Here is a 27,507-nt window from a genome sequence, read left to right on the forward strand (position 1 = left end):
CTGGAGCCGTAGGAGATGCTTAGGGATTCAGTGGCTGGATGTTCTTCAGGCTGGTAGGCGTCCAGAGGGGGATGTTCAGCCAGCTTTCTGCAGAAAGCACCCTGATTGCAACACACTGCCTCTAGAACGGGCCTGGAGCATGTTTAATGTGACCATAATGAGGAAATGTGTTTAACTTGACTGTATCACCCCTGAAACAGCTTCTGCTCTGGTACAGGTACTGCGCTGGTAGGTACAAAACACTAGTGCTTGAATTAAGGCTGTTTGGCTGACAGCTCTGTCTTCTGAGGAATGTTTTATATCATAAAAGCACGTCAGTAAATACCATTTATGTATAAAGAAACAGAACCAGAAGCTTTTAATCTTCAGAAACACCTTGCAGCAGATTTTTCAGAAATGTGTCAATATCTGAGTTGACAAGTTGCTTATTAAAAGTGACAGGCTTAAGCATTCCAGCATGATTTAAAGAAATAATTAAAAGCAAGAAAAACGTCAAAGCTTATGCTGACGCTTTGAGTAGGACTGCATTTTTTTCAGTCTTCCTTTAAGAAGCAAAGACACTACCAGTAGTTAATGTCTTCTGCAGAGCAGTCAGTCATGGAACCAGTTTCTCTAGTAAGCTATGAGGAGAGCTGTCCTCAGACCCCTGAAACCAGAGAACACTCTTGTCTTTGTGGTTCTGTCTGCTCAGGAGACACTGGAAAATGTCAGTTTTGCAGCTGCTGAGAGGACACTTGCTGTCGCTGTGGGTGCAATGAAGAGGGGGATGCTGGCTGCCCCTGTGGGACAGTCCTTTCCAGAGCTGCTCCGGGTTGCTGCCGCCAGCCTGGTTTTCCAGAGCTCTGTGGCTGATTAAGGCAGGATCAGCACTGATCAAGCCATCGCTCGTGGTGTTCTGAGCGCTCCCCTGCTGCAGGCCTGGAGCCAGCTTTGCTGTGCGCAGACCAGCTCAGGCTCGGTGCTGGGAGCAGCCTGAGTGGCCTCGTGGTCCGTGTAGAATAGCTTACCCACAAAGACAAATTAACCTACAGCGGACGTCAGTCTGTGCTGCCCTGTGCGGGATCTTTACCTGTAGACCATTTGCCTGAATCCAAGCTAAGCTAATAGTCTTCCCTTTTAGTATGATGTTGACTGTTCGTGGTCCGCATATTGTATGGCAACTTTATTGAGCTGACAGTTGCTTGGCAGGCTGTGGTTGCTTTTGGCTTTCTTGCTGATGCTCAGGCGTACCACATATGCCCATATGGTATTTTGAAGGCAGCTGCAAGTGAGATTTAGTCAGCTGGAGTCAACCAAAAACCTTGTAACTAGACCAGGCTGATACAGCTGCTCTTGCATCTTGGGATGGAGAATGAGACTCCAGACATGGCTGTTTGGTCACCGTTTGGTACCATAAAAAGTGGAGAAAGCATAGTATCTCTGCCCCGCATCAACAGGTACAGACGGTCAGCCGTGCCCTTGAATTGGAATGAATATCAGAAGGGCTTTATACATCTGGTGTGTTAAATAGCTGTCAGTAAAACAACTCCGTATCTTAGTGAGATCCTCTGCTGCATTTTGGTTTTAAAAATAAAACAAAACAAAACCCACTACGCCTGCTTTGGAAAAAGCTCTTGCAATATTTTATTGCAGAAAGACTGAAAATGAAGGCATGACTGTATGGATAGGAGGCCATTCTGTTCTCAGCCTCTGAATAAGGAAAGTTTAGAGTCTGAGTGGTATCGGGGAGCTGCTAGTGATAAAAGTTTTGCCATAGTGACATGCAGGTTTAGACTTTGGGGGTGGGGGTCTGAGTGTGCGGTAATTATGGATAAAGGGTAATAAAAATAGAAAGGTTTGTTTGGGAAGTTAAGGAAGGACAGCCTACGTTATGAAAAAAACTGAAACAGTGTTTGCTTTTTCTTTATATGTTGGTGGAAAAAATGTGGAAAGGTAGAGAGATTTCAAATTGTGAGTTTTGGCACTAGTAAGAAGCTCGAGTGCTCTTCCCCTCAGTCCTTCCTCCCCCAGTTTGAAGGTATTCTTTGCCTTGGCTCTGGTTCATTTCATAGTTCATTTCAGAGGTTAGATTTTTAACTCTGGTTTCACCATGCTCTGTGTGTGTGGAAAAACAGAGCGGGTGTTTCAGTGCACACACCAAACAGACACCAAGTTGAAATGAGTATTTCCTAGAGTGCCTCGTGTCCTGCAGTGGAAATGTCCCTCCAGGCTTCCTCCAAAGCTGAAGGAATTCTGCTCCTGTCACTCCTGTTGTGGCAATACATCTCTCCTTTGTCCTGCCCTTAGTAAGAGCCTGTAAAACCAGAGGGGGACAGGACTGCCTGCTTTCCCTCACAGTGTGCCTAAGGCTACAGTTTCACTTAGACTTTTATTTCTGACTTGTTGCTGACCCAGACCGTAGCCAAGCTTTGTCTTTTGTCCATTTTTTCTCCCCTTCTTTTGCCCCTGCTTCTCACCCCAAAAGCATCCTGAAGCGGGATCCAGTTGGCACAGATGCAGAGCAGTCAGTATTGCTGGTGCTGGCGGGCTGGGTTGAACGCTTCTTTAATTGGAACCAAGTTCTGATTAGGCCCTTCCAAGCTGAAGCCCTTTGATGTTGTTTCCATTAACTAGAGGGGAGAAAGCTCAAAGTGGCAGAGTTTTTGAGGCAAGCACCGTGTAGACCAGCAGAAGTCCTGAAATGATCGAGTAAATCCAGCTGTGCGAGACAGCTGGTGGTCTTAGAAAAGCCCGTCAAAGAGTAAGTAATTGTGTTTGGCTGTACTAGGTCTGTTTCTCAGGATGAACTGTGTATGGGTTTTTGCATGGTCTGACTTTTGAAACTGCATAAAGACTTTTGGTGTTCAGATTTGGTCCCTGAACGCCTCCTCTGTTTGCTGACCGATCTCTGCTAGATTTGAGGTTTCCCATTTCCCAGAGCAGAACGGGGACTGTGCACGACCATTTTGACATCGTACTGCAAGAGGCTTAGTTAACTAGAGCTGGTTTTAAAAACGTTCATGAGAGATTTACATGAGGGTTGAAGAATTCACCTCTTTAGTTTTCTATATTACAGGGCTGAACAGCTCTCCCATTTTTGCTGGGTTTTCTTGTGGTTTCTCTCCCCCCGTGATCTGCCAGCTCAAGTTTTTCATGTTATAAAATCATCTGCTTTTTGCACACAAATAATTAAACAGTGGGAAGTTTTGTTGTATGTTTATGGAACATACTGGTTAGCACAGCTAATTGGGTTTTTCTATCATGACGTGGAACACTTTGCGATGATCCATCTGGAGAGGAACGGTTGATGGTTTACAAGTTTGTTCGCAGACAGCTGAGGGTGCTCGATACAAGACGGCTCTCGAATAGGTGCTGAGCAGTGAAGCTGCAGAACCTCAGCTATGCTCGGTCACGCACAGCCCTCACTAATATTTCAGAAGTAAAATTTTCCAGTTGACCTCCCTTGCTGGAGCCCTAGGCTCTGGGCGATCCTTCCTCCCTGCTTAGCTCTGGATGTGGCAGCTGCAGGTTGCAGAAGGCCTGACGGGGCAAAACGATCGGAGTTCTGCCCTCCCCTCTGCAACGCAATGTTAAGGATATTTAGCCAGGAGCAGCTTATTGAGTTGAACGTATATCAAACCATAGTGATTATGGGATGTTTCTCCTCTTCCTTATATAGGAAAAAACCCTAAAAATAATAACCTGTTCATTTACTTTGTTGCTCCTAACATGACTTTCTTCCTTCTTTCCAGGCTAAATGATCCCTTCTTGGAGACTGGCTTATGCGGCCTGCAAACCGCGACTGTTTCTCTGCTTCGGATGTCTTACCAGCAGCTTCCGTTTCCCTTTTTCTTGGCAGGTGAGTGCTTTGCCCTTTGAAAAATGCCTGTGGAGTCGTGGGGTGTGCTGAGAGGTGGCCCCAAACCGCCTGCCATCAGCCTTACTTTTAAGTCATCTACCCACTGGTTCTGCTTTCTATTAGCTTGGTGTATTCAGCGTTGCGTTAGATGTGACATCCCATCAGGAGCTACATGCATAATGCAAAAGATTTGACTCTCTTGAAAGGTCAGTCTCTGCGTGCATGAGGCTCCAGGCATGTTCACTGCCAGCCTCGGGAGGGTATTTCAGTGTGGGCTGGCTGGTTGGTTTGATGGTTTTAAAGCCGGTACACGCGAGCTGACATTATACATGTGAAGGGGAGAAGGGCAAAGTGAGAACTTCTTGTGGAGGAGCTCTCTGGAACCACGCTGCCTTCCCACCACAGCTGTGGGTTTCTATCCATGCCTAAGGGGAGCAGGGAGAAAGCAAACCCTAAAAAAGTGAAGTGTGGGAAGGTTTTTTGATTATTTTTCTGTCGGTGGTTGCTTTGGTTTGTTGTTTTTAATCAAAACTTTAAATAAGAAATAACAAAAGAAAAAGAGAAAATAAAAAAGCTGTGCAGCGGTCCCTGGTTTACAGGAGAACTGTATACCGCATTTTTGTGGATCAAAACCCTCTCATCTTCCCATCTGAAAACAGGGATGGGAAGAACAGCTGCTCCTGTGCTGAGCAGATGACCGGAACTGTGAACAGCCAGCAGTTTACCTGGGGGTCGTGCTGGGAGACTTGAGCTCCGTGCTGCTGCTGGAAGTGCTCTGCATCCCCCTCCCTTTATGGGCCGAGGGATCATTTAATCACCGTGATCCTCTTGAGGTGGAGCTGAGTGAATTTCCTTGTCGCGGTCTCCTGTGAGTAGATGGAGGTCTTTCACTCTTGGGATTGTTCGTATGCCCACCGCCGAGAGGCTGCCTCCTCCCTTGCCCTCTTTTACCCAGCCGCGTGCCTGCGTTACTGCATAGAGTTTTGATGGCCGTATCCATTATTGTTCCTGCTTTCATTTCTGTTCAAGCTACAGCCGCCTTTCCAGAAAGGCATAGTTTCCCCATCTGGTAATCAGCTGTGGAGATGCAATTGCAACGCCAGTTAACACTGACTCTGAGTTGTGTTTAGTATGAGATTTTTGAATAACATTTCCACCTCCAATGATTCAAGACGGAGGGTATTTTTTGTTGTTTTCGTTGTGTAAAGGAGAGCTGGGGGTGGGGAGGTGGTCCCCGTAGAAAAGGTCAGGCTTCAAGTGTAGTTTACTCCAACTTAGATATTTAATACATAAACATAGTCCTGAGATGTGCTGATGGGAGAATTGATTTAAAAAATAATAAATTGGCATGTATCCCACAAAATTCCAGCACTGAGGGTATTTTTCATCCTGAAACAAATAAGAGTTGAAATCTGGTTTGTGTTGGACTGGAAACACAGGACAACTAAAAGCACAGGTTGTGAGGTGGTGTTCGGCTGGCTCCTTCTGTGGCACCTCAGGCAAGCTGTCCTTCTGGCGTTGCAGCCTGCTGTCATCCTCCAAGCAGAGCTAACCGCCGTGAGTGCGTTTCCCACTGCGAAGTGCAGTGGGTGACCCAGCGAGGAGGGCGGAAGTCCAAGAGGACAGCAACTCAACTGAAATTCCTGGGGGTCATTAATAATCTGGAGTAGGAGAGCCAACTAGTGTTGAACGTGGCAAAAACAAAACTTCCCACTTTGACTGACAAATGAACAAATTCCCTTTCCTGGCCCAGAAATAGCTGTGGGTTTGGTTTTTTTGGTTTTTTTTTTTTTTTCAGTTGAGAAACCAAAGCAAATGGACGGATGTTATGTAGAACATAAAGCATCTGTTCCCACACTGGATCAAGCAGTGGAAAGATAAGACAGAAATGCTGCTGGTGTTATAGCGCACCTCAAGTAAACAAAGGGCCATGAAATCGCTGCCTGCTTTCTACTATTTAAATAGTAACAGTGCCCTGTCACATTTCATAGGCTGTACAAAGTCTGTCATGTCTGTGCTGTGGTGCTCCCAGACAGACAGATAAATTGGTGTTGACGAATATTTTTGCTTTGTGTTTTAACAGGATGAGCTGACGGTCCCTGCGCTGGAGCTCCGGCACCTTGGCATGCCTGCTGTCCACAGACTCCGTGTGGAAGCGTGCTCGGAGTCCTCTCATGCTCCTTCTGCAGCCTTTCACAGCAAGGACCCATTCCAGCAGGTCTGATGAGGAACGGGAGCAGAAGTCTCGATTGTTAAAGGCTTTTTCCATTTTAACAACTAAGCTGCTGATTCTTAAAAATCTAAACTTTATCCATGCTTCCTTGTTTTGGAGGAGATAGGAGGAAAGCATAGTTTCAGCTATGTCTGAGGACCTGAAGAAAGCTGTTTTCTGGGACCAAATTGTTACCTAGCAGTACCTGAAGTCCACAGACCGGCCCGTAACAGACTAGCTAAAAGATAGGGAGTAACTGAGTGGTTTTTTGCTGGGCAAGGCTCTGTCCTTTGCTAAAAAGCTACCAAATAAAAGGCAAGCGCGCAGTTCCTGTCAGTCTTGCAGCTCTGAATGCTCGTTCTCTCTTTGAATTTCCAGCCGTGGTAGAATTCTACCACTGTGGACTGGTGCCTTGAGAGACCCCAAAAATAGCGTGGGCAGAACTTACACCCCGAGGTTTTTGCAGTAGATGGCACTGTGGTCCAAAATGGGTTGCTGTACATTTGAGCTCCTCTGTTAGAGGGGCAGCTGGCAGTGTCGTGCAGGGCCTCCTTTCCATCTGGGGAGCCACAGAAGCTGGCAGACCTGTCAGCGTTCAGTAAACAGCAACTGCTTTTGTACATGTTCTTAAATCGCGCCAAGTCGTTCAGACACACACTTTTTACTTTTAGCAAGGCAAAAACTGCACATGAACTGAGAGCAAGTACTGGTAGATGTGTACGCGGGGCTGCGTTGGGGTTTTCTTTTTGTTCAGATATTTAGAGTTCCTTGCCTTGGATTGGGAAAGTGTCAAAGTAAGTTCATTGAGTCCTCCTTGGGTTGTTGTAAGATGCATCATTAAACAGTTTAGATGAAGAGGTTTGAAGGCGGGGGGGGAGTGTTTTTGTTTGTAAGACTTCAAGATCACCTAAGTAACAACGTGTTTCAGCTCTTTGATTAGAGCCGAAACATCTTCAAAATGGGCAAAGAGCTTAACTGAAAGCAAAGCACTCAATTATGTCCTTTCCAGTACGAATTCTCAGAATTTGTCACCTTGCAAGTGATAATGAACTATATTTGGCACTTTCGTTAGCAAAGGAGTTTAACAGCTTAACCAACTCTGTTTAAAAAAAAACCAACAAACTTTCTGCTCCTACGTGCACAAATTGTCATGGCTAAGATACCTTCTCCCTTCATACCAAACTCATAATCTCTACATTAATTATATAGAAAAAATATTTTGGAAATAATTTTTTATTGTAGTGAAAATAAGATACCATTATGTTCATATGTATACAGACACACAAAAGATTCACAGTATATACACTGAAATACCTCGTACTAAGTCTAACCAAGACTCCTGGGCTTGTGCACAGCAAATAGGAGAATACCTTTAAACTGCCCAGCCGCACAGAAGCGAGTCCCACGCTGGTGCCTGCCCCGAGCCCGGTACTTCTCTGCGTCGTACAGTTACCGTGATGGCGGGCCCTGGCGTTACAGAAGGGCTCCACCGCGCTGCTGCGGGGGCAGGAGGGAGGGGGCTGTGCCTCAAGCTCCAGACCAGCTGCTCTGAGAGCCCCTGGGTCACCCAGCAGGATGAGGCCTCATGACATCTGGTCGCAGCAGTGTTCAGCAGCACCATGTTGCTTCCTGCTGTCTGGCATTATTGGGGCTTACCGTGGTTTACGCAAGCGTTTCTTTGACAGATGTGTGGCTCTGATACCCATTCCCTGCCACTCAAGGCAAGAAGATTGTACGCAAGTGGTCCAGTGAGGTTCTCCAGAACACGTAGAAGAATTGCACTGAAATACTCACTTGTTCAGCTAAGCTGCCTATAGACAAGTAAGTAATTCTCACTGTCGCCTAACTCTAAGAAGTATCAGGTGGCTGTTGGCACATGCGGGCCAAGAACTACAGGCCTTGTAGAAATAACAAATAACTTGGCTTTGGTTGCTAGCGGAAGCTAAAATGAGACTGTGAGTGCCCTACCCCTGACAGCCGGGTTAAAGCCTTAAACCAGAGACAGCGGGTGACCGAACGGAGCCCCAGCACACCTTACCGTGTAGTCAGAACTCCCTTCAAAACTTGAAGATAAAACTCTGTTTCTGTACCTCGGAGGTCCCCATCTCAATTCAGCTATTGTAAAATGCTTCAGGCTGACTTCTTCTGTTTAAGGAATTCTACGCTGACTTGCACTAAGCCAAGAATCATCTCATTTTTTCCCTTCACCGTAGGAAGGTGCTGCCATCTACCAAATATGCATGCGCTTAAGTACCACAGCCTGATTTTGAAACAGAGCACATGGCAGGCTATTGCCCAGTTCAGTAAAGAAAATTCAAATATTAGTTGGCTGAATTCACCACTGAGTGAACACTAAGAATGTTTTTCAAAAGGATGGGCGCAAATGCCGCTGTAGTATTTAATCATTAAACTATTCATCCTTCTATTTCAACAATTAAATCCATTGTGAAAATAAACTGGTAGGGAAATACACAACAAATAAATAATGCATATTAACTTAGAAAATATCAAACAACTTGTCTACATACAAAAAAAGTCAATGTTAGTCACTTAAGCTTCCCAGAACATCTGTACGATAGAAGCCCGTCTGTGCCCCAGCTCGTGTGTCTGCCGGGAACAGCGGAGGAGCCGACCGCCCTGGCGATAAAAGCACCGGTGCTACTGCCGGAGCACCGCCCTGCCTTGCTGAGGTGCCCCGGACAGGCAGCGGCGATGCGTGCTTGCATCTGTACAACAGAGCAATTTCTCCAGTGAGATTTTGTTTGCGTTTATAACAGGACTGCTTTAAAATAATGCTAACAGAATTCTAGCACAATAGTTCTCCCCTACAAATCATTCACGTGCAAACCAAATATTTCTTTCCGCTAGTGCTTTATACCTGTGAAATCGTTACAGTAGCCTCCAGCAAGGGGATAAATCCCAGACAGGGATTTTAAACATGCCTTTTATTTTGGTTGTGCATGTATCTTCTCTTACCTGAGGAGATTTTTTGCCTTGGTATACAAACTTTCACTGTCTGTTTCAGAGTTAAAGAAAAATGAACTTTCATAACCTCTGCCACTTCTGATCACCTCTTAAAAAATGTCACTTTACCCAGAAAAGCCAGAAGTAATGGAGATAAACAGACATCTGTACATTTTAGCCATTCATTTAGAAAACATCTGTACCCATCCATGCAATGTTAAGACTATAAGTAACTTTGCAGTTACATCTGAGCCCATTGCTATGGCAACAAGGTAGTCTTTATCTCCCACGTGCATTCTACTGATTTCTTTTTTTCTTAAAGCAGCTTCCTGAAATGAAAAACAGAGGAGCAACGATTAAGTTTGTCTCTTTCAAACACTGGATTCGAGGCTTATATGAGGCAGCCCTTACTGCTTTCCAGCTGTGGAAAATCTAGACGCTGATCCTTTTCAAGATGAAAAAATGAACAACTGACATGGAAAAATGTGACCTGCTGTTAGTTGCAATTAAAAAAAAGTCTAGTTGATGATCTTGGAACACAAGATTTTTGCTACTGTAGCTATTTTTAATAGGATCCTAAGGAATTGTCCTACAGTATCTTTCAAACTAACCCAGCCAGCTGTAATTTGCTGCTTGCTGCAGTGAGCATACAGTTCGTAAGAGTGTGTATGCTAATAATTAATTCCTTGATGGCCTTTTTCATGGTTAACTTTCATCAAAGCACACAGCTCAGCTTGCTTAATTGTTTGGAACTGTAAGCTTTCTGTTGTGGTAGGTGCCCACCACACTGGACGGGACTGCACTAGTGATCTGCTGGGTTTTGGTTCGTTGCCAAGTCTTGAGAACTCAAGATAAACTGACATGCTTTTTAAATTTCTATTTTAAATAGAACACTAGGCAATAGCGACTACACTAGAAGAGTTAAGAAGGTTCTGTCTGTGGTTTCAGGGACCTAAACTGATGTCAGTGCTTCCCTGACACTCATCAACTTCAGGATTCCTCTTCGCTGCTTTTTACGTACCTTCTGGGGCTATCTGCTTTTGACACTGATTATTTTAAGTACTTTAAAGGGATTGAACCTCTTCAGAAATAATGTTGAAATCTTACCCTCTAGTGTCCCAGCATTTCTACACCCTTTATATAAAAAAAAAACACAGTAATGTAGTAAAGGCCACATGAGAACACACCAAAGGAGTTAGCCAGACAAGACGTTTCACTCACATTTGATGCTGCCTAACAAACTCTGCGAACTGACGGTCTTTAGCGTAGAGCTCTATAATTCGAATTCTGTCCTGAATTTCCTGGAATACAAGAAACACAATTGTAAGGAGACAATAGAAATTAGAATACTACTGAAATACCTGATTTCTGGGTTTTGGAAAATAAAACTCCAATGCTTTGCTATTTCAAGGAGTAGAGCTTGAAATCGGGCGCTCCAATACTAACATTCTTCTTTATGCCTTTTTTTTTTTTTTTTTTTTTAAAGTACTTCACTGGAATCCAGTAATCCCTTACTTTTAAATCAAAACCAGGGTTTGGGCAGAGTGCGGTGTTTCAACAGGCTTTAACAAACCCATTTCTCTCTCGTAGATGCTTTCCCTCCAAGCCCAGCTCCAGGCTGGATTGACACCTCTCACACTTGTTTAAGGATGTGTGGTTAGTTCCTGGATGTAAATCCTTTCTCTTTAGCCCTCTAGAGTAAACCCTGCGTACCGTGTATACAGGATGAAAGGCGAAGGATGTGATCTAACTCGCAGCTTATAGAAAGACCTAAACTTTTAAAAAAAAAAACAAAAAAAACCCCCAAAAAAAAACCCCAAAAAACCCCCGCCACAAAACCCAACCTGTAAAAAGGCCTGGGTGCGCCAGGTCTTTGCTGTATAACTACTCTTAGATAAGGTAGTTGGCGTTACAAGCCAAAGGCTGTGTCAAGCGATACAACTGCGAACCCCCCCAGCTCCCGTGAAGTTACCTAAGCAGTCAGCTCCTTTATGGTGTGAAATTCATTACGGGTCAGAACGCACCCATTCCTTTCTCTGTACCTGACAGCAAGCGGGGAGAGAAATCCTTTCTCTCTTCTCTTAAATAACTGCAGCAGCCATAGTTGCAACTTGTTTATCTAGAGCATAGACACTGGGGAAAGGCCGGGCCCACCTCTCAGGTTACACAAGAGTGACAACCTCTTATTGTTCACGTGATCTTTTCCATGCCACTGTGAAAACAAGGCCATTTACCTCCTTAGTAAGCTCACTGTTTTCATAAATGTGCCTGATCTCTTCGCTGCTGTAGTCTGTGGATGTCTCGGCACTGGTAGAGCTGTAGGAGGTTAGCTGAGGGTATCTCCGGTAATAATGGCTGTAGCCAGTCGTATCGCTCTCGTACATGGGGTTGTATTTAACTGCGTTCTCAATGGACGAGAGGCTGTCGCCCTGCCTGGGGGAGCAACAAACAAACTGTGAGCTTCTCTGCGGCCTGGCAGGGCAGCAGGTAGATGAAGGAAGCCTGGCAGTTGGAGGCGCCTGTACATCCTGTTGCTTGTCAGCTGTCTGAGATGAGATTTACGGCAGCATTATCCTTATTGTGTTTTAAAATACTAGGTGGTGTCGCTTACCCCTGTGATTCCTCAGTGTCGCTCTTTGTGTACTGGTCTCGAAGGGTCCTGGCCAAGAAGAAGATGACAGCAGATGCCACAAGAAGGAATCCTGCCACAGAAGCAATTGCAATACCCACAACCAGTGGCTCAGACACGTATTCTTCACAGTGCTCCCCTCTGTACCACCAGTTCTCTCCCACACGACACCTGCGACAAAGAAAAATGGGGAAATTAAACACCAGCAAAGGCTTTGGTTAATGGAAATGTATTTAACTTCCTGTTACGATGTGCCCTCAGTTAAGTCACCTCAATAAATACCTTTGCATGTCCAAACACCAACTTTCTTTTATCGTTGTTGTTATTGTTGTGAACAGCCTTTTTGGTACAGAATCATAGAATGCTTTGGCTTGGAAGGGACCTTTAAAGGCCATCTAGTCCAACTCCCCCGCAATGGGCAGGGACATCTTCAACTACGTCAGGTTGCTCAGAGCCCCATCCAACCTGGCCTTGAATGTTTCCAGGGATGGGGCATCTACCACCTCTCTGGGCAACCCCTTCCACTGTTTCACCACCCTCATCATAAAAAAAGTCTTCCTTCTATCTCATCTGAATCTGCCCTCTTTTAGTTTAAAACCATTGCCCCTTGTCCTATTACAGCAGGCCCTGCTAAAAAGTCTGTCCCCATCTTTCTTAGAAGCCCCCTTGAAGTATTGGAAGGCCGCAATAAGGTCTCCCCACAGCCTCCTCTTCTCCAGGCTGAACAACCCCAGTTACTGAATTGAGTGAAGATAAGTAGAATAATAAAAGGATAATGCGTTTGTGATGGAAAAAGCTGGTGGGTTTTGCAGTTTGGAGTATCCTGTGATGTGTTAAAACTGGAAGGTGTTTAGACTAAGTAAAATGTTAGGCCTTGATTGAGCCTGGCGCGTGACATCAGACACTGCCAAGGTAGAAGGTAGTTGTCTTATTCATATTGTAATGTAAATACAAAAGAAACATTCTGCTCATTTAACCCAGCTTATGGTTAGTTACATAAATACATAAAATAAATGACTAGAAAGAAGTGTGTGTCCAAGAGTGTACCTTTGGAACAGTTGTCCGAAACAGCAGTCACTATTTCTGCCTTGCTGTGGTTCTGAACATGAGACCTTTAATGTTAATACTGACTTTAAATACACCGGGAAAAATAATACGTTTGCGTGTTTGGGAGTTCTTGCTATCAAAAGCTCAAGGAATTGTATTATGAGCACTCAGAGCAATGAGCCTTATTAATGAGAAACATCAGTAAATTAAGTCTTCTCACATAAATATCTGAAATAGTTTCTGAAAGTAGTAAGCAATACTTTATATTTTTCAAAACGTTTTCAATAAATGGTGGCCGGAGCATGCTTGAGTCCAGATATTTATACAAATACGATAAAATTTATAGTACATCTGTGATAGCATCCATTTTTGGAGCTTTAAAAACATTTTTATTTCTCCCATTAACTGCCAGGACTCTGAGACTGACTTTAGAGATGCTCTAGGTAAGCTTTTTTTAAAAAAAATCACCTGAAGTAAAAATAGTAACTATTAGTAGTAATATTCTTTTTTGTAGTCAGCCTCCTACTTTTTGTTGATAGGTATACCTTGTTTTTAAAAATAGACTGTTACATTGCTTGACAAGAAAAAAATTAAGTGCAGTGTTGGAGGGAGCATCACTGTGCCTGTATCTTGTACTAAGCCTTGTCAATCACCTGTAAAACACGGAGATCCTCTTCAAATGTGTCCGTATCTTTTTAAAAGCAAAAATTTGAACGAGGGGCCTGTGCCTTGATCTTTTTAGGAACCACACGTGATTCTTCCCAGGTGGCCAATGATTTACCTTTACGCCTTTTTCTTAACCAAGACCACTATTTTTAATGTATTTATGCCGTACGAATATGCCTTTCAGGGAGGAATTTTTGTGATGAAATTAACTCCCATATGTTTTCTGCCATTAATTAACACTTTGCTACTTGAGAAAACCTCTGGAGATAAATTCTGTCCCCAAAAGTCAATGAAGGTGATCTGAACAACGGAGTATGTTCCATTACTACCATTTTTCCTAGTTAGTTCTATTTCCTGATGTTTCTATTCTATTAAAGAAATTTTTTACTGTTTCATTTCCGATATTTACATAGGAAAACGAACGTTAACATTGGGACCTCCACTCAGCAGCATAACGTGCATGATAATCAGTATCGTCTCCCTTGTTACACATTATCTGACAGCATTTTGCACAAATCTTGTCGAATGCTGCGCTAGAGGAGACAAGAAGGGCTTTGCCTACAGGAAGCACGGACTTCAAGCAGCAGGAGGACCTACCGGCAGATGGCCCCTTGCCCAGGGCTTATGTCGCACTTCCCGTCGTTCAGGCAGAAGTTGGGCTGCAGATCACAAATGCTACTGCAGGGCAGCCCGTCGATGCTTAGGTAGCCAGGATTGCAGACGCACTCAGCTTCCCCACTCCAGCGATTTACTAAGCACTCGGAGAACTCGTTGCAGGCCTGGAACTTGCAGGGATCTGCTTGCTCGCCTGTTTGGTACGCAAACCAGAAAATATGAATGAGAGAGGAGAACTTTAACGGAGGCAAAGCGCTGGCTGGCTGCTGCCATTTTCTCTAATGAGCTCTAGTTAAAATCATACGCAAAAATCCGGCCTGCGTCTTTCCTGAGTGACAAAAGGTTCTGCTAAGGTGAACGAGTGCTAGGAAGTGGTGTTCATCTCTCCCTGCACAGCGCGTGTCAGTGGCATGGCTAAGACCACCCAACAAGCCAATCGAAAAAGCAAGTATAAGATGTTCTTTTCCTTACTGGAACGCGCAGTACCTCAGATGTTCTCTGCTGGAACTGTGTTTTGCAAATGAGTAAAACATGGCCGATCTCCAGTATTGCTTGTTACAGAGAACCTAAGCAGCATCCAGGGAAGGGTAAGGGGACTTCAGGCACTCGGCACCTACTGTGAGGTGATTTGCCTTTGTCTGCAAGGAACACCAGCCTGTAGCATTTGAGCTCTCCCACTTGTATCAAGCTTAAGAGGGCTGGCATACAGTTCAATGATCAATGTCAGAAGATCTGTCCTGCTAATTATACCGTCTTCATAAGAGAGCTCCCTCGAACAGCTGCCATTCGCCAACAGGTCAGCACTGTTATTTTTCTCTAACCTTAAAACAGGGAACATTGCTGAGTTGCTTCTGTTGTAAACCACGGGCTAACTTGGACAGGGAAGAAGCTTTCTCCCTGTGCCAGAGGAGTGAACTAAGAGGGCCTGTAACCTTTTAGGGCAACCGAGACCTTACCGCAAGGGTGAAGCAGTGGCTGTTAGCAGTACAGATGCCCGCCTGGCAGCTACGCTGGCTGCCACCTGTGGGGATGATCACAGGCACCAGCCTTCCCGCTAAGCAGCCTCCCCCCCTCGCTCCCCAGTGAAAGCACACTGGCATTACACAGAGAATCACATGAGCAATTTTGTCCCCGTATCTCTATATGGGCCCTATATAGTTTGCTCAGTCCGGGTCCCACTTTGATTGTCACCTCTTTAGTCCCTTAACAGATTTTTGCTCGTTTGTTTCAACTCTGTGAAAGGCTGTCTTCCTAAAGCCCAGCCTGTGACAAGCAGCAGGCAGTGTCTGAGCCGCTCAGATCCTTAGTAAGTTCTTAAAGCAGCTCTAAATCTCTTGCTCTGAACTGCATTTCCCTGCCATCCTTACCCGATTCCACATCCAGGGAGTATTTATCGATGGCCAGGTTCATGGTGTGATACGCAGTGTTGCAGAAGTCTTCCAGGATCATATACACGGCGTTGGTGACGTTCCGAGGCACAGGTTTGGCAAACTTCATTCGACTGTTCACCACGATGCTGCCATTTCTGAAGTTGAGGATTTCCAGGTTCTGGAAGCCCGTCAGATTTGACTGCAGGTAGGGCACCAGCTGCAACAGAGGGGACGTGACAGAAAAGCTGAATCTTTGCATCCCTACTCAAGCCAGTTGCGCTGTTACTGCATCAAACAGCGGGAGTCAGAATTACTTTATCCAAATCCCACAGCAAGGGCATTAAAACTTTACCCAATGGAGGCCCGTGCTGGCAGCCTGCCAGGAGCCCGAGTACTTCGAGACAGTTCCTAAGCTTACACCGATTTGCAGACAGTTTCCAAAAATCTACGGTTCAGAAACGCAGTTCTCGGGCCATACGCGGTACTCTCCCTCGATCTAAGCTCCCCGTTTCACAGGGTATTTCCTTCAAGCATGTCCCACTTCCTTCTCTCTCCTTTGCTCCCTTCATCTCCCACAACAAAATGTTCATTTCAGCCAGGAGAGGGGAATCTCCCGGTTAAAAAGCAGACAACTGTTGCTGTGTAACTCCTGTGAGGCTTTGCCAGCCATCAGTCGGTTTAGGAACAGCTTAGTTCCCCAAGCTACTTCTTACCTAGGATGGGTTGAAAGAGTTGCAGAAAAGTTACCTCCCCACAGCCCCCATTTATTTACTTCTCTCTCCCTATGGACTAAATACAGAGCTCTGGAAGCAAATAAGGGGAGCGTCAGTGTGACCTCAGCTACACCGCGGCATTTACTGACACCAGCAGGGCGTCTGGCCCATAGCGCTGAAAAGTTACGCTTTAGAGAGCCTGCTGACTGAATAAAAGACAAACAACACAGCACATCCCACCTCCCGTTTCCAGACATTTTTCCCATGGAGGGACACAAATAGTATCTATAAACACCAGTCTTGAGTTGTTCTCCGCAAAGGAGAGCCAACAAACTATTTATTTACTGACAATTTCTGTCTATCTGGTAACGGACATTTAGCATAGAAGTGATTCTTACTAGTTCCAAGAATCGCTGCTCCAACGCTTTGTATTCAGGGGAATTTTTATTAAACAGGTCCTCTGAAAACATCATGTTGGTAACCCGAAGACTGAAAAACACGACTAGAGCTCGTGACGAGACAGGAGTGCTGTTGTGATTTTCATGTGTGGCCCAAGCCACGCTGGCCATCTCTGTGGACTGGACACGAGTTGTTAGCTCCACGTGACTTTCAGTCATGCTCCTTCCCTCCTCAGTCTGCTCGGGAAAAAAGCGGGCAGTGCTCACGCGACCCAGATCCACTGAAACATCCAGGACTCTCGTCGTTTCATCTCCCAGCTTTGCTGAGGTAGCCACAGACGATGACGCCGTGGATCCCACAGGAGGGAGATGGGACGGAGGCTCAACGGTGCTTGTTGTTACACTCACCATTAGGTAAGAGTTCGTAACAGTGCTGAAGCTCATGGAAACATGCGTGTCATGGTCTGCGGCAGCCTGTCCAGCGAAGCCCTCTAGAACAGTGGTCTGATCTCTCACAGAAGGAACTGCAGTTGAAACTTGAGCGGCAGTCAGCGTTGCCGATTGCACTGCCTGATCTAATGAGCTTTCTGGTGCTCTGTCAGTAGGCCAAACATCGGCTGGTTTCTTCGCTGCTGATCCAGTAGCGTCTCGGCCTGCCAATGATGAGTCTAGGGTTTGCTGCTCTTCTGTGGAAGCATCAGGGTTTACCATGGAAGGACCTGCAGTCAGAATAGTTTCTGAAGAGCTTGTGTCCAAGTGGCCTATTGCAGCAGCTTCAGTTACATCTGACTGCCCCACTGTGAACAGTTCTTCTGCCGTTGTCCTGTCTTCACTTTGGTGTTCAACTGCTTCAGAAATGATGTTCTGACCTACATTGGACTCTTCAGGTTGCTCCATACTGACGGTCCCTGTCGGTGTAAGGAGACTGTCTTCCACAGACAGACCTGTACTGTGCGGTGAGACAGGGGCCTCCCCAGTTGGCGTGTCTACAAAGGAATGGTCTGCTGAAGGCTCCAAAACCAAGGATGGTTTAACAAAAGAGGAATCATACATGCCTGATGTTCCTCTCTGTGTAGACGGTTCCACAGATGATGGCTCTTCTGTCTGTAACAGAGGTACCTGCTGAGTTGTAGTCACTGGAAAGACAAATATTTCAGACTCATCGAGGAAATCTTCTTTTCTATTGGCCTCCACAGATGATGGCTCTTCTGTCTGTAACAGAGGTACCTGCTGAGTTGTAGTCTCTGGAAAGACAAATATTTCAGACTCATCGAGGAAATCTTCTTTTCTATTGGCCATACCTTCATTCTCATCTTTGGAAGGATCATCATCTAATTTATTCCCAGAGTTAAGAATATAGTCTAAGATCATGCCTTCAGGAATATCCTCAGTTCTGATTAACAAAGACTCATTGTCATCCTCAAGCCAGCTATCAGGACCAGGGTAGAAAACTGGTTCCAGTGTTGCTTCTTCCCAAGGCCAAATACTTGATTCCATTTCTTTTCCCGAACCATCAAAAGCTGAACCAGACCCATCATCATATAGAACTCTATCTCCAAAATATATATCAGTTTCATCTTCCACAGGGTGCACTTCTAAGGGAAAATTAATTTCTTCCACAGACTCATGCAACACAGAGTCTGCATTGTTACTGTCTGCAGGACTGCCCTGAGTTACTTCTTCCTTCTCAGCAGATACTGTGTCTTTCATATCAGTCTCCATGACTGATGAAGAGGCCACTGTTGGTGCAGAAAGCAGAGGAACTGCATCATCATCTGTAGATGGAGGTTCTTCAGGCACGAGGTGAGCAGGAGGATTTGAAGGCAAAAGAAGGTCTTCAGATAGTCCAGTATCTTCAAACACTAAAAATAAAAATACATTTCGAATTAGAATCATTGAATCATTTAGGTTGGTAAGACCTTTAAGATCAAGTCCAACTGTTAACCTAGCACTGCCAAGTCCACCACTAAACCATGTCCCTAAGTGCCACATCTACCCATCTTTTGAATACCTCCAGGGATGGGGACCCAACCCCTTTTCCCTGGGCAGCCTGTTCCAGGGCCTGACTGCCCTTTCAGTGAAGAAATTTTTCCCAATATCCAACCTAAACTTCCCCTGGCGCAGCTTGAGGCCGTGTGCTCTCGTCCTATTGCTTGTTACCAACTCCCACCTCACTACAGCCTCCTTTCAGGTAGTTGTAGAGAGCGATAAGGTCTCCCCTCAGCCTCCTCTTCTCCAAACTGAACAACCCCAGCTCCCTCAGCTGCTCCTCATAAGACTTGTGCTCCAGACCCTTCACCAGCTTCGTTGCCCTCCTTTGGCCGCGCTCCAGTACCTCCATGTCCTTCTTGTAGTGAGGGGCCCAAAACTGAACACAGGATGCGAGGTGCGGCCTCACCAGTGCCGAGTACAGCGGGACGATCACTTCCCCAGTCCTGCTGGCCACACTATTCCTGATACAAGCCAGGATGCCATTGGCCCTCTTGGCCACCTGGGCACGCTGCTGGCTCATGTTCAGCCGGCTGTCAACCAACACCCCCAGGTCCTTTTCCGCCAGGCAGCTCTCCAGCCACTCTTCCCCAAGCCTGTAGCGTTGCATGGGGTTGTTGTCACCCAAGTGCAGGACCTGGCACTGAGCCTTGTTGAACCTCACACAGCTGGCCTTGGCCCATCGATCCAGCCTGTCCAGATCCCTCTGTAGGGCCTTCCTACCCTCCAGCAGGCCAACGCTCCCGCCCAGCTTGGTGTCATCTGCAAACTTACTGAGGGTGCACTCAATCCCCTCATCCAGATCACCGATAAAGACATTAAACAGAACTGGCCCCAGTACTGAGCCCTGGGGAACACCACTTGTGACCGGCCGCCAACTGGATTTCACTCCATTCACCACCACTCTCTGGGTCCGGCCATCCAGCCAGTTTGTTACCCAGCGAAGAGTATGCCCATCCAAGCCATAAGCAGCCAGTTTCTCCCGGAGAATGCTGTGGGAGTTGTTTATGATAAAAAGTGTCAAATTCCATTCATTTTATTGTCTGTAGGTCTCTGTTCAGCATGTTTCCCATGATACATCCCGGCCTTTATATGCCAAAGTCAGAAGGACCCCTGTTGATCTCTCCCACTTTTCATTCAGATATTCTACAGGCCAAGTCAAGACTGCAGAGTAAGCAAGCAAGCAGTAACTGTGTGGCACGTCCTTAGGCAGTCAGTCTACTTCAGAGATGAGTTATCTCTGCATGGCATCACCCAAACATGCCCTATACAAAAATACTTCTGTGCAACTAAACAAGTATCATGTACATACCATTTCCTGAAGGGATAAACAGGCATTATTAGATGTTACAAACATTTTATCTTAGCATATTGTTCTCGGATACATGCACACAGGAAAGGTAAAAACTACCAGAAAAAGATATGTAATTTTTTAGACCTTTCTGAAAAGTCATTTTGGTGACCTACACCTTTGGTGAGTGTCAGGAAGCACTGGCATCCAAATTTAAGCTTTAGTCAATGGCATTAACTTACCATCTAAAGAACTGGGGGCTGAAAGCCGTTCCAGAGAGTCCATGGAATCACGCCCTGACACTGGTGCAGTGACCAAATGAGGAATCCGATTCCCATCCTCTAAATTCAGCTCATCAGGCAAAGAAGTGATGTCAGCCTCTGAGGAGAGCGGAGCTTCAGGTGCCAAACTGGCCTCAGAGTCCAGATTTTCTGGTCTTGGCTGGATTTCATTGTCATTGGACTGTTCACTATCTGAAGTGGAATCTGGTTTGGTGAAATCAAAGGGCAAGGTATTGCTGACAGTTGATTCATCTGCCGAAGGCCGCTCAGCTAAAAAGGTGCTGTCCTGGAACATAAACCCACTATTAATATTTCCACTATTACAGGGGAAGCACTGCCTGTCCGCGTTGGGCTGAACACCTGATAAAGGGTGTTAGCAGCAGCCGACAGCAAAATCTGGTACTACTGCCTCTGTGAGAAAGCAGTGCACAGCAGCAGGAGGGGCCAAACTGGGAAGACTGGCAAATATATACCCTTCGCTCATCATGTGCAATGTAGATGTAAAATGCACGTCCTTGTGACATACATTTCATGTCCAGTCACGGCCACTAAAAGGGGACAGAAGCCATTCAGATTGTTTGGAGTGCATCTTCGGCTATGGTATTAAGAGATTTACCATCTATACCCACCCCAGCTCCTTTCCTTTTCTTGACTGAAAAAATGGATCTGTCTGTTTCTAATTAAATTGAAGATAAATGCACACAGTACTGCCTAAGGCATGAAGAGGTCTTAGCAGCTATTATTCACCAGCTACATAAGCAACACAGTAATTACAATATTATAGCTACTATGATACATAGAACAGTTTAGAAACTGAACTAGAATGCATGCGTGCCCTGTTGGTCATTTATTGCTATCTTTTAGTATGTGGGTACGAGAACCCCGGAGGGAAACAAAGACCGTAAAGAAGAGCATTTAGAACCTGGAATAACTTTAGTCTCCAAGCCAAGATGCCTGTGCAGAAAAAAACCTATTAGCAGTAATGATGAACAACAAAGAGCACGCACAATTAATTTGTGATTTGTTTGAAATGTGAAAAAAGAATTTGTTTTTAAATCTCTCATTTGCACACCGTTTACTTACTACTCCATACCCAAATCATTATTTGGTTTACAGTTAGAATACTTCGCACATTTCGCCTTTGAACACTCATCTACTGGCACGGTGTCTCATAAGGGAATTATACTGGGAAAAACCAGTGAGAAGATGACGTTCTTTGGTCAAGGCTACAAAAGCAAGCTGCCTGCCTACAACCCAGGAATTAGTGCTTCCCATGGCTACCTGCCCACATATCAACGCTGTGCAGTAGTCTGATATGGACAAAAAACAAGCCCTTGGGGTAGGAAAAACTGCCCAACAATGTCTAATTACTAAGAACCAACCAATTGCTGATGGTGACTAGTAAAGTTAAGTGGGCAGTGGACACAGGTTTCTGTAACACATATTACAAACGACCGATTTACCATTTCCGTAGCTCACCATTCCTGTCTAATCTCTTTCTTTTACTTGACCAGCATGAATAACAGGAAGAGTCCAAATACTTTTCAATTTGAAATTTTACTCCTGGTTGAAACACGGGTGAGTTAAATTTTCAACTTCATTCAAACTGCATTTGAACGCTTTGGAAACAAGCCAGTTAAGGTATTTTTATTCAGTTATTTGTCTGCCTGTATTGATCACCTTTTTATAGCCAGTTGTTATGCCACCACAGTCTCCTCCTCACATTTTTTAATTTATATGGTAACAATCAACTGAAAAGTAGGTATACCATGTAGACATGTGCTCCAGCAATTATCTTTTTTGGCAAAACTGACCACTATAAATAAAGCTGTAAAAAAAGTTACTGTGCAAGATTAGAAACAAATTACACACATAAATTCCATAAAGAATGAATAAGGACTACCAGCAATAGCTTCTCAATACCTTCGGTTTTTCATGTGAGCATTTAGTTGCCAGGGATTGCACTTCATCATTTATTTGAATGTGGATAGATGTTCCTATGACAACTAACATTATTCAAAGATTCTTGTTACAGTGCAATATATTATATTAACAAGTTTAATATCATATTGGCAAGTTCTGGTTTTCGCTAATGTCTTTTGAAAGGCTTACAAATATGACAGATGACTGCAAACACAGAACCCCCTCCCTGAGTTTCCATCTGCTGCTGCCAGAAAGGCATTGCATTCAGCAAGCCAGAGCATTCTACCTGTTACAACTCAAGAGAAATAACAAGAAAAATACAGATTTCAAATACTAGACTTGATTTTTTTTTTCTTCACTTTTTAAGAGCTGTAAAACTGAAAGAAAAGAATTAAGGAGTAGTTGGTACCATCTGCTAGCAATTAGATGGTGAAGTCATGATAGTCCCACATTATGTCATGAGTATGTATGATAATACAAATCCAACTTATTCTCAAATCAGCTAAGAAAAATAATAGCAAAACTCTTTCATAGGTAACAGTTCTACTTAACAGTACCTACTTGAAGCATAAAGGTTTGACGCCTGTTCAAGTAACTGACTAATCATTTCAGCCTTATTTACTGTTTAAGCATGTTTATTATTTTCTTAAATTTAGCTGAAGTTACTTCCCAAATTATCTGTGTATTGCAGACTGCACACAGCTGTTTCTGGATATACTCAAATATGTTTTGTAAAATCAGAGGTTTTAACTGAAGACATAGATAATAGTCCATGATTAGAAAAACGTAACTTCCAGAAATTTTTCTTGTACACACTATTCCCTAAAACTGGTTTAAAATTTATTATTGCAAAGCTACCTCTACTCTTAAATCTTCTTGCTCTCATATCTGTCAGAGCATCCACGGATAGAATGTAAAGATGGCAGAATTATTTGTCATACTAAAATAAACATCTGTAACATTTTGATCTAGTTAGATAGCTCTAGTAAAGAGAAAGGCCTTTCTTGAAAGTTAATTTAAATTCATGTTTATTCACACCATGTTTAAGCCATTTATTTCAAATCCATATGAATTTGCATTTTAGACATCAGTGATTAGTTTTTAAAACTCAGGGAAAACTAGCACGAAATTAAGGATATTATACCTGTCACCATTATAACAAGAATATTTGGGTTCTGTGAAGTGACTGCGAATTTTGCTTCCATAAGATTTTAGAAGCTGGCCTGAAATTAAATGTGTCTGCGTTCTCGACGTTATCTCAAAACGGATTTAGTGAAAACCTACCATCAAACATAGGCGGATCTGGATTTTGTGGTATGAACTGAGCTTATTGCTTTTTGGAAGGCACATGTGTGCTATACAACAGAGTGCAGAGCAGAAACCTACTGGATAAATCCTTAAGCCCAGACAGTGCTCCACCATTCCGAAATTCTAGCTGTCGGCAGAGCTAATTAACTCCATCTCAGCGTCGCTGGCACCTAACTTGGTATCTCTGCTTAAAGCCCCATTGCATTGCACAGACGTGGTCAGTGATGCTAGGTCTCCTGTCCAATGGGGAACTGCAGTCTATGCCCTGGGTTGTTCCAGAGGTAATCAGAGGAGATAATTACAATTTCAAGAGGAAAAAAAAGAAGCTGCTTATTAGTTTTCTATGTTTCTTTTGCTGGCATTAAGGGGATGGACATCATTTTAAAACTGAACTGAGAACTTTCAGTGAAAGCAATAAAGGAGCACATGAAATTTACCATTTTATCTCTTCTAGCAGCCAGCTTTAGTGCTTATATGTGTTTCTCTCTTTCCAAAGAAAGGTAGTATTGTGGGAAGAATCATGTCTTTAGAGCAATTTACCATCTAAACATTATGAAAAAAACAGACAAAGGAAGCCTAAGAAGCAAGACCTGGCTGGACAGCCAGGAACACAGTACTGCCATGTAACATAAGATGATCACAGAAAACTGTTGTGCAGCAGATACAAATTTATCAGGTGAGAGATTTCACCAGAGGTTTTACTCCAGTATATGTTGTGCCTTCATTACTACTTATTCTGCGTGAACAACAGGATAGAGAAGCTCTGGGTGTTGGCTGTAATTCCGCCTTACTGAGTTAAGTTGTTCAAATGTGTCCGAAGGCCACCGCATGGAACCATACTCACCTCAAACTCTGGGCGCTCCAGCACAACCGGGTGCTCAGTAATCCAGGATGGGTCTTCTGGTGTAGGGTGTAGTATTTCTTTCACTGTGGAAATATAAATACGTGGGATCTAAAGCTGCAGTAGCAGCATGAGGAAGTTGTTTTGGAAGACTGACTGAAAAACCCTCCTTCATCTCAAACTTGTGAGTAAAATGTTTTCAAAAAGCGTGCCAGAGAGCTTGTGTTTCTGGAACTGCCCCCAGATCACTGACAGGAAGTACAGAGGGAAGATGAGCACAGAGGGGTGGACAGCACTCCTCCGCCACCTCCAGCAGGACTGCTGAATATTCAACAATAAACCAGGTATTTCCTTTGTGCTGCTCAAGGCCAACTCTGAGCTACAAAGCTGAAGGTCATCTTGGTGCAACACACATCATGTGAACCACATTTCCCCTTCTATTCCTGTTAACTGTTGGATGTATTACTGAAACTGCATACCACAAACCTCGGTGTCAAAGACAAAAAAGAGGCTAATCTAACGGATAAAGACTGGGATACTACTGCTCATGACTTGACCTGGTTACGATCAGAGCAAAACAAGCTACAACACAGTTGCTTTTGTTGATTCTTTTTACTTATTCAGAGGGCAGCTGAGTAATTCACTCATCTCTGAGATTTAGTTTATAAAATTTCAGATGTGTGGCATGCTGACGCATAAGAATTAATACCCACCATTAGTAAACTGGAGAGAGTTAGGGTCTAAAGACAAGGAAGTGTTTTCAAGCAAGGCATTTTTCTGGAGGATTTCAGCAATATAATCTCGGAAATCGCTGATGGTGTACACAACTGTCGGATTATCCTCCATGCCCATAAAGGAGTTGTCCTCCACCTTGTTGGAATGAAGGTTAATCAGGTCCCAGGTGGCATTGCTGATGGCTTTTCCATCAAATGTAACAGCAGAGTGAACTTTCACCCCACTTCGGTTGTACAAAGAGAAAGAGAACACAGATGAGAGATGCAAGGTTTTCCAACGTACAGCAAACATATGATACGTTTTTTCCCCAAGAACATGTGTCAATACCTTTTTTAATTTAAAAACATATTGCTTTAAAGGATTCTACATAAAAACAATTTAATTCTTTTCACACTTGTGTCTGCCTGCCTGTGCTTTCCACCACTGCAAAGTTCTCAAGGAAAAGGCTACCAGAACCTGACATCTGGTCAGGTCCCAGCCCTGTATTTCTACTTGTGAATGGCAGATAGACCACAAGCAGACCAAAACATTGGCTTTCTGCCAGAATTATTAGTGGGCCCACCAGCCTGCAGTAGTGTGAGCGATGATTTTAAGATCATGCCAATGGTGGGAATGGCTCTGAGTACAAAAACAGCCTGGAAAAAACAGGCTGTATATAGTAGCAATATACCATAGTCCTGAACACTGTCACTGTGCAGTGTCAATCTGCTTGAAATAATGTCTTTAATAGCAATGAAATGATATTTAATACAGCTTATAACTGGGAACATTTTTCTAGAATTATTTGATAATTTATTCTTTAAAGAAGCTTTGTATCTGTGTACAGCTTAGCTTTTTTCATATTAACTCTCCTCCATTTTCTTAATTTTCTTTTCCTGAATACGTCTGGATGTCCTTTCCCACATGACAGGATAGGTAGTGATCAGATTTACCATACACTGGGCATAAGCACAAGGGAGCTTTAGAAAATACATAATATAACATATGGCTGTACACAGGGCACAGCAAGAAAATGAAGTAATCTGTGAAGTGTTAGAAAAATGCGCTCCAAAGACAAGTTATCCGTTATTCCACAGAGCTGGACTGGATTGCTAAAGTAATGGCTCTGTTCAGAGCAGTCCCTAAAGCCCCAGCACCAGATACAACAGAGACATAATCAGCAAACACACTGACTAAAACCAGGAGCCTGCCGGAGTTTTGCTGCTGGCCCTGTCATTGAAATGAGCCCACCACAGGCTCACCATGGGCACTGACTGTCAGCAGAGGAAATAAAAAAGGACAGCAGTAGTGAAAAGGCACAGCAAAGATGGAATACAGCATGCTCTTCAAAAGTAACACTTAGATTTAATACAACTGTGCTGTCAGTTGCAGTTAATAATTCCTAACTAATAACTATGACACCATCATCTGTCTGGAAAGGGCTAGCACATCTGGTGCTTGGAACATAACCTTTGTGAATAGTTGCATGCATCTTAGCCTGCCGAAGTGCAGAGTAGTAGAGGATGGCTTTAAGTCACTACTCTTTGTGAAGAGATTTGTGTTTTCTAACCTTCTAAAATTAAAATGCTCATCCTCTGTAAAACTGTTTGTGGAAGCTGGTTACGCCTTTGCTGAGAAATACACAAAAGAAAATAAGACGTCTATGAAGTTAAAGGCTGCAGTTCATTTTCTGTCTTGTGAAGTTCTTAAAATACCAAAGGAGGAAAATCTTGGATGCTTAACCTGCATATGTCTAACAAAAAACAAGTCCAGAGCGATCCCATCTTCTGCTAAGAGATGTTTGTAAAATTACTGCCAAGATGTGCAGCACCTCTGGCCTTGAAGTAGCTAAGCCAACTGCCTTTGCTGGGGAACTATGGTTTTCTTACCTACTTTAATTTCTATAATAATAATCATCCCGTATCTATTCAAGACTTTGCTGCAAAGTATGAAGACCTTGAGTCATCGTTAAGGAATTTTGTTTTCTTCTCAAAAGAGACTCCTATACGCAAGTTAGCCCAGTAGCTGACTTGTGTTTAGGAAGTTTTTCCCCAGGTAGTTTTTTATGATTAGGACTTAAATAAGCACATTAGGTTTATCTGTAATCAAAACAGAGCAGTTACTCGCAGGTTCTGGTAGAACCTCCTCACATAATATTTATGCTGGATAACTATCTCTCTCTGGAGCCAAAACTACAAATCCCCAAAACAGAGTCCTCCAGCTAAACGTGTTTTTCCATCTGTTACTACAACAATATATACAAAAAAGTTGTCTTTACCTGTCCTCCTCAGGAGAGCTGAATATAGAAACAAAAACAAAACACAATGGCAAAACCTGTTAAATCAATGTTATTATTTCCTTTAAGTCTTCTATCTTTAGCAAATTTGCTTTGGTATTCTACAAGGCACATAAATTTGGAAAAGCATATGGCAAAATGGTTACAAGTTGCATAATTATTCTGCTACATAACAAACTGTTCTGCTTTTACTGAACTGAGGTACTTCCTATTGATCACAAGGAATCAGTTAAATTGCTCTCAGTACCGAGAAAATCAAGGCTCGCTAATTCTACCTAGAGGGTTAGTTTACAAACACTTTTTTTGCCATGCACAGCAGAGCACAGAGCTCTGGTACTTTGCTAGAAATATCAACTTTTTATTTGTCTTCCCAAATGAATCAAGAGCTTGCAAATGTATTAGACTGCAGATA

The 27,507-nt window shown here is 43.8% G+C and overlaps 1 protein-coding gene and 1 long non-coding RNA gene across 2 annotated transcripts in view; one reads left to right on the forward strand and one right to left on the reverse strand.

The window, feature by feature from the left end:
• Positions 1–7,872, forward strand: part of LOC148055644 (uncharacterized) — a 49,047-nt gene extending 41,175 nt beyond the window's left edge. Inside the window, exons 2-4 of the long non-coding RNA XR_015705191.1 lie at positions 3,732–3,838; positions 5,922–6,056; positions 7,736–7,872. This is a non-coding gene — a long non-coding RNA (uncharacterized LOC148055644). The remainder of the gene's footprint in view (positions 1–3,731; positions 3,839–5,921; positions 6,057–7,735) is intronic.
• Positions 7,276–27,507, reverse strand: part of IMPG2 (interphotoreceptor matrix proteoglycan 2) — a 64,307-nt gene continuing 44,075 nt past the window's right edge. Inside the window, exons 10-20 of the mRNA XM_087759498.1 lie at positions 27,078–27,095; positions 24,799–25,043; positions 24,089–24,171; positions 19,975–20,299; positions 16,453–18,314; positions 15,339–15,558; positions 13,954–14,164; positions 11,626–11,814; positions 11,249–11,447; positions 10,236–10,315; positions 7,276–9,343 (exon numbers count right to left, since the gene is read on the reverse strand). Coding sequence (XP_087615624.1) covers positions 9,331–9,343; positions 10,236–10,315; positions 11,249–11,447; positions 11,626–11,814; positions 13,954–14,164; positions 15,339–15,558; positions 16,453–18,314; positions 19,975–20,299; positions 24,089–24,171; positions 24,799–25,043; positions 27,078–27,095 — 3,445 coding nt within the window. The 3' untranslated portion in view covers positions 7,276–9,330. The remainder of the gene's footprint in view (positions 9,344–10,235; positions 10,316–11,248; positions 11,448–11,625; positions 11,815–13,953; positions 14,165–15,338; positions 15,559–16,452; positions 18,315–19,974; positions 20,300–24,088; positions 24,172–24,798; positions 25,044–27,077; positions 27,096–27,507) is intronic.

This window comes from Nipponia nippon, unplaced genomic scaffold (assembly GCF_047370975.1).
Source record: "Nipponia nippon isolate SJK-2023a ecotype South Korea unplaced genomic scaffold, ASM4737097v1 scaffold_2, whole genome shotgun sequence".
NCBI classification, from domain to species: Eukaryota; Metazoa; Chordata; class Aves; order Pelecaniformes; family Threskiornithidae; genus Nipponia; species Nipponia nippon.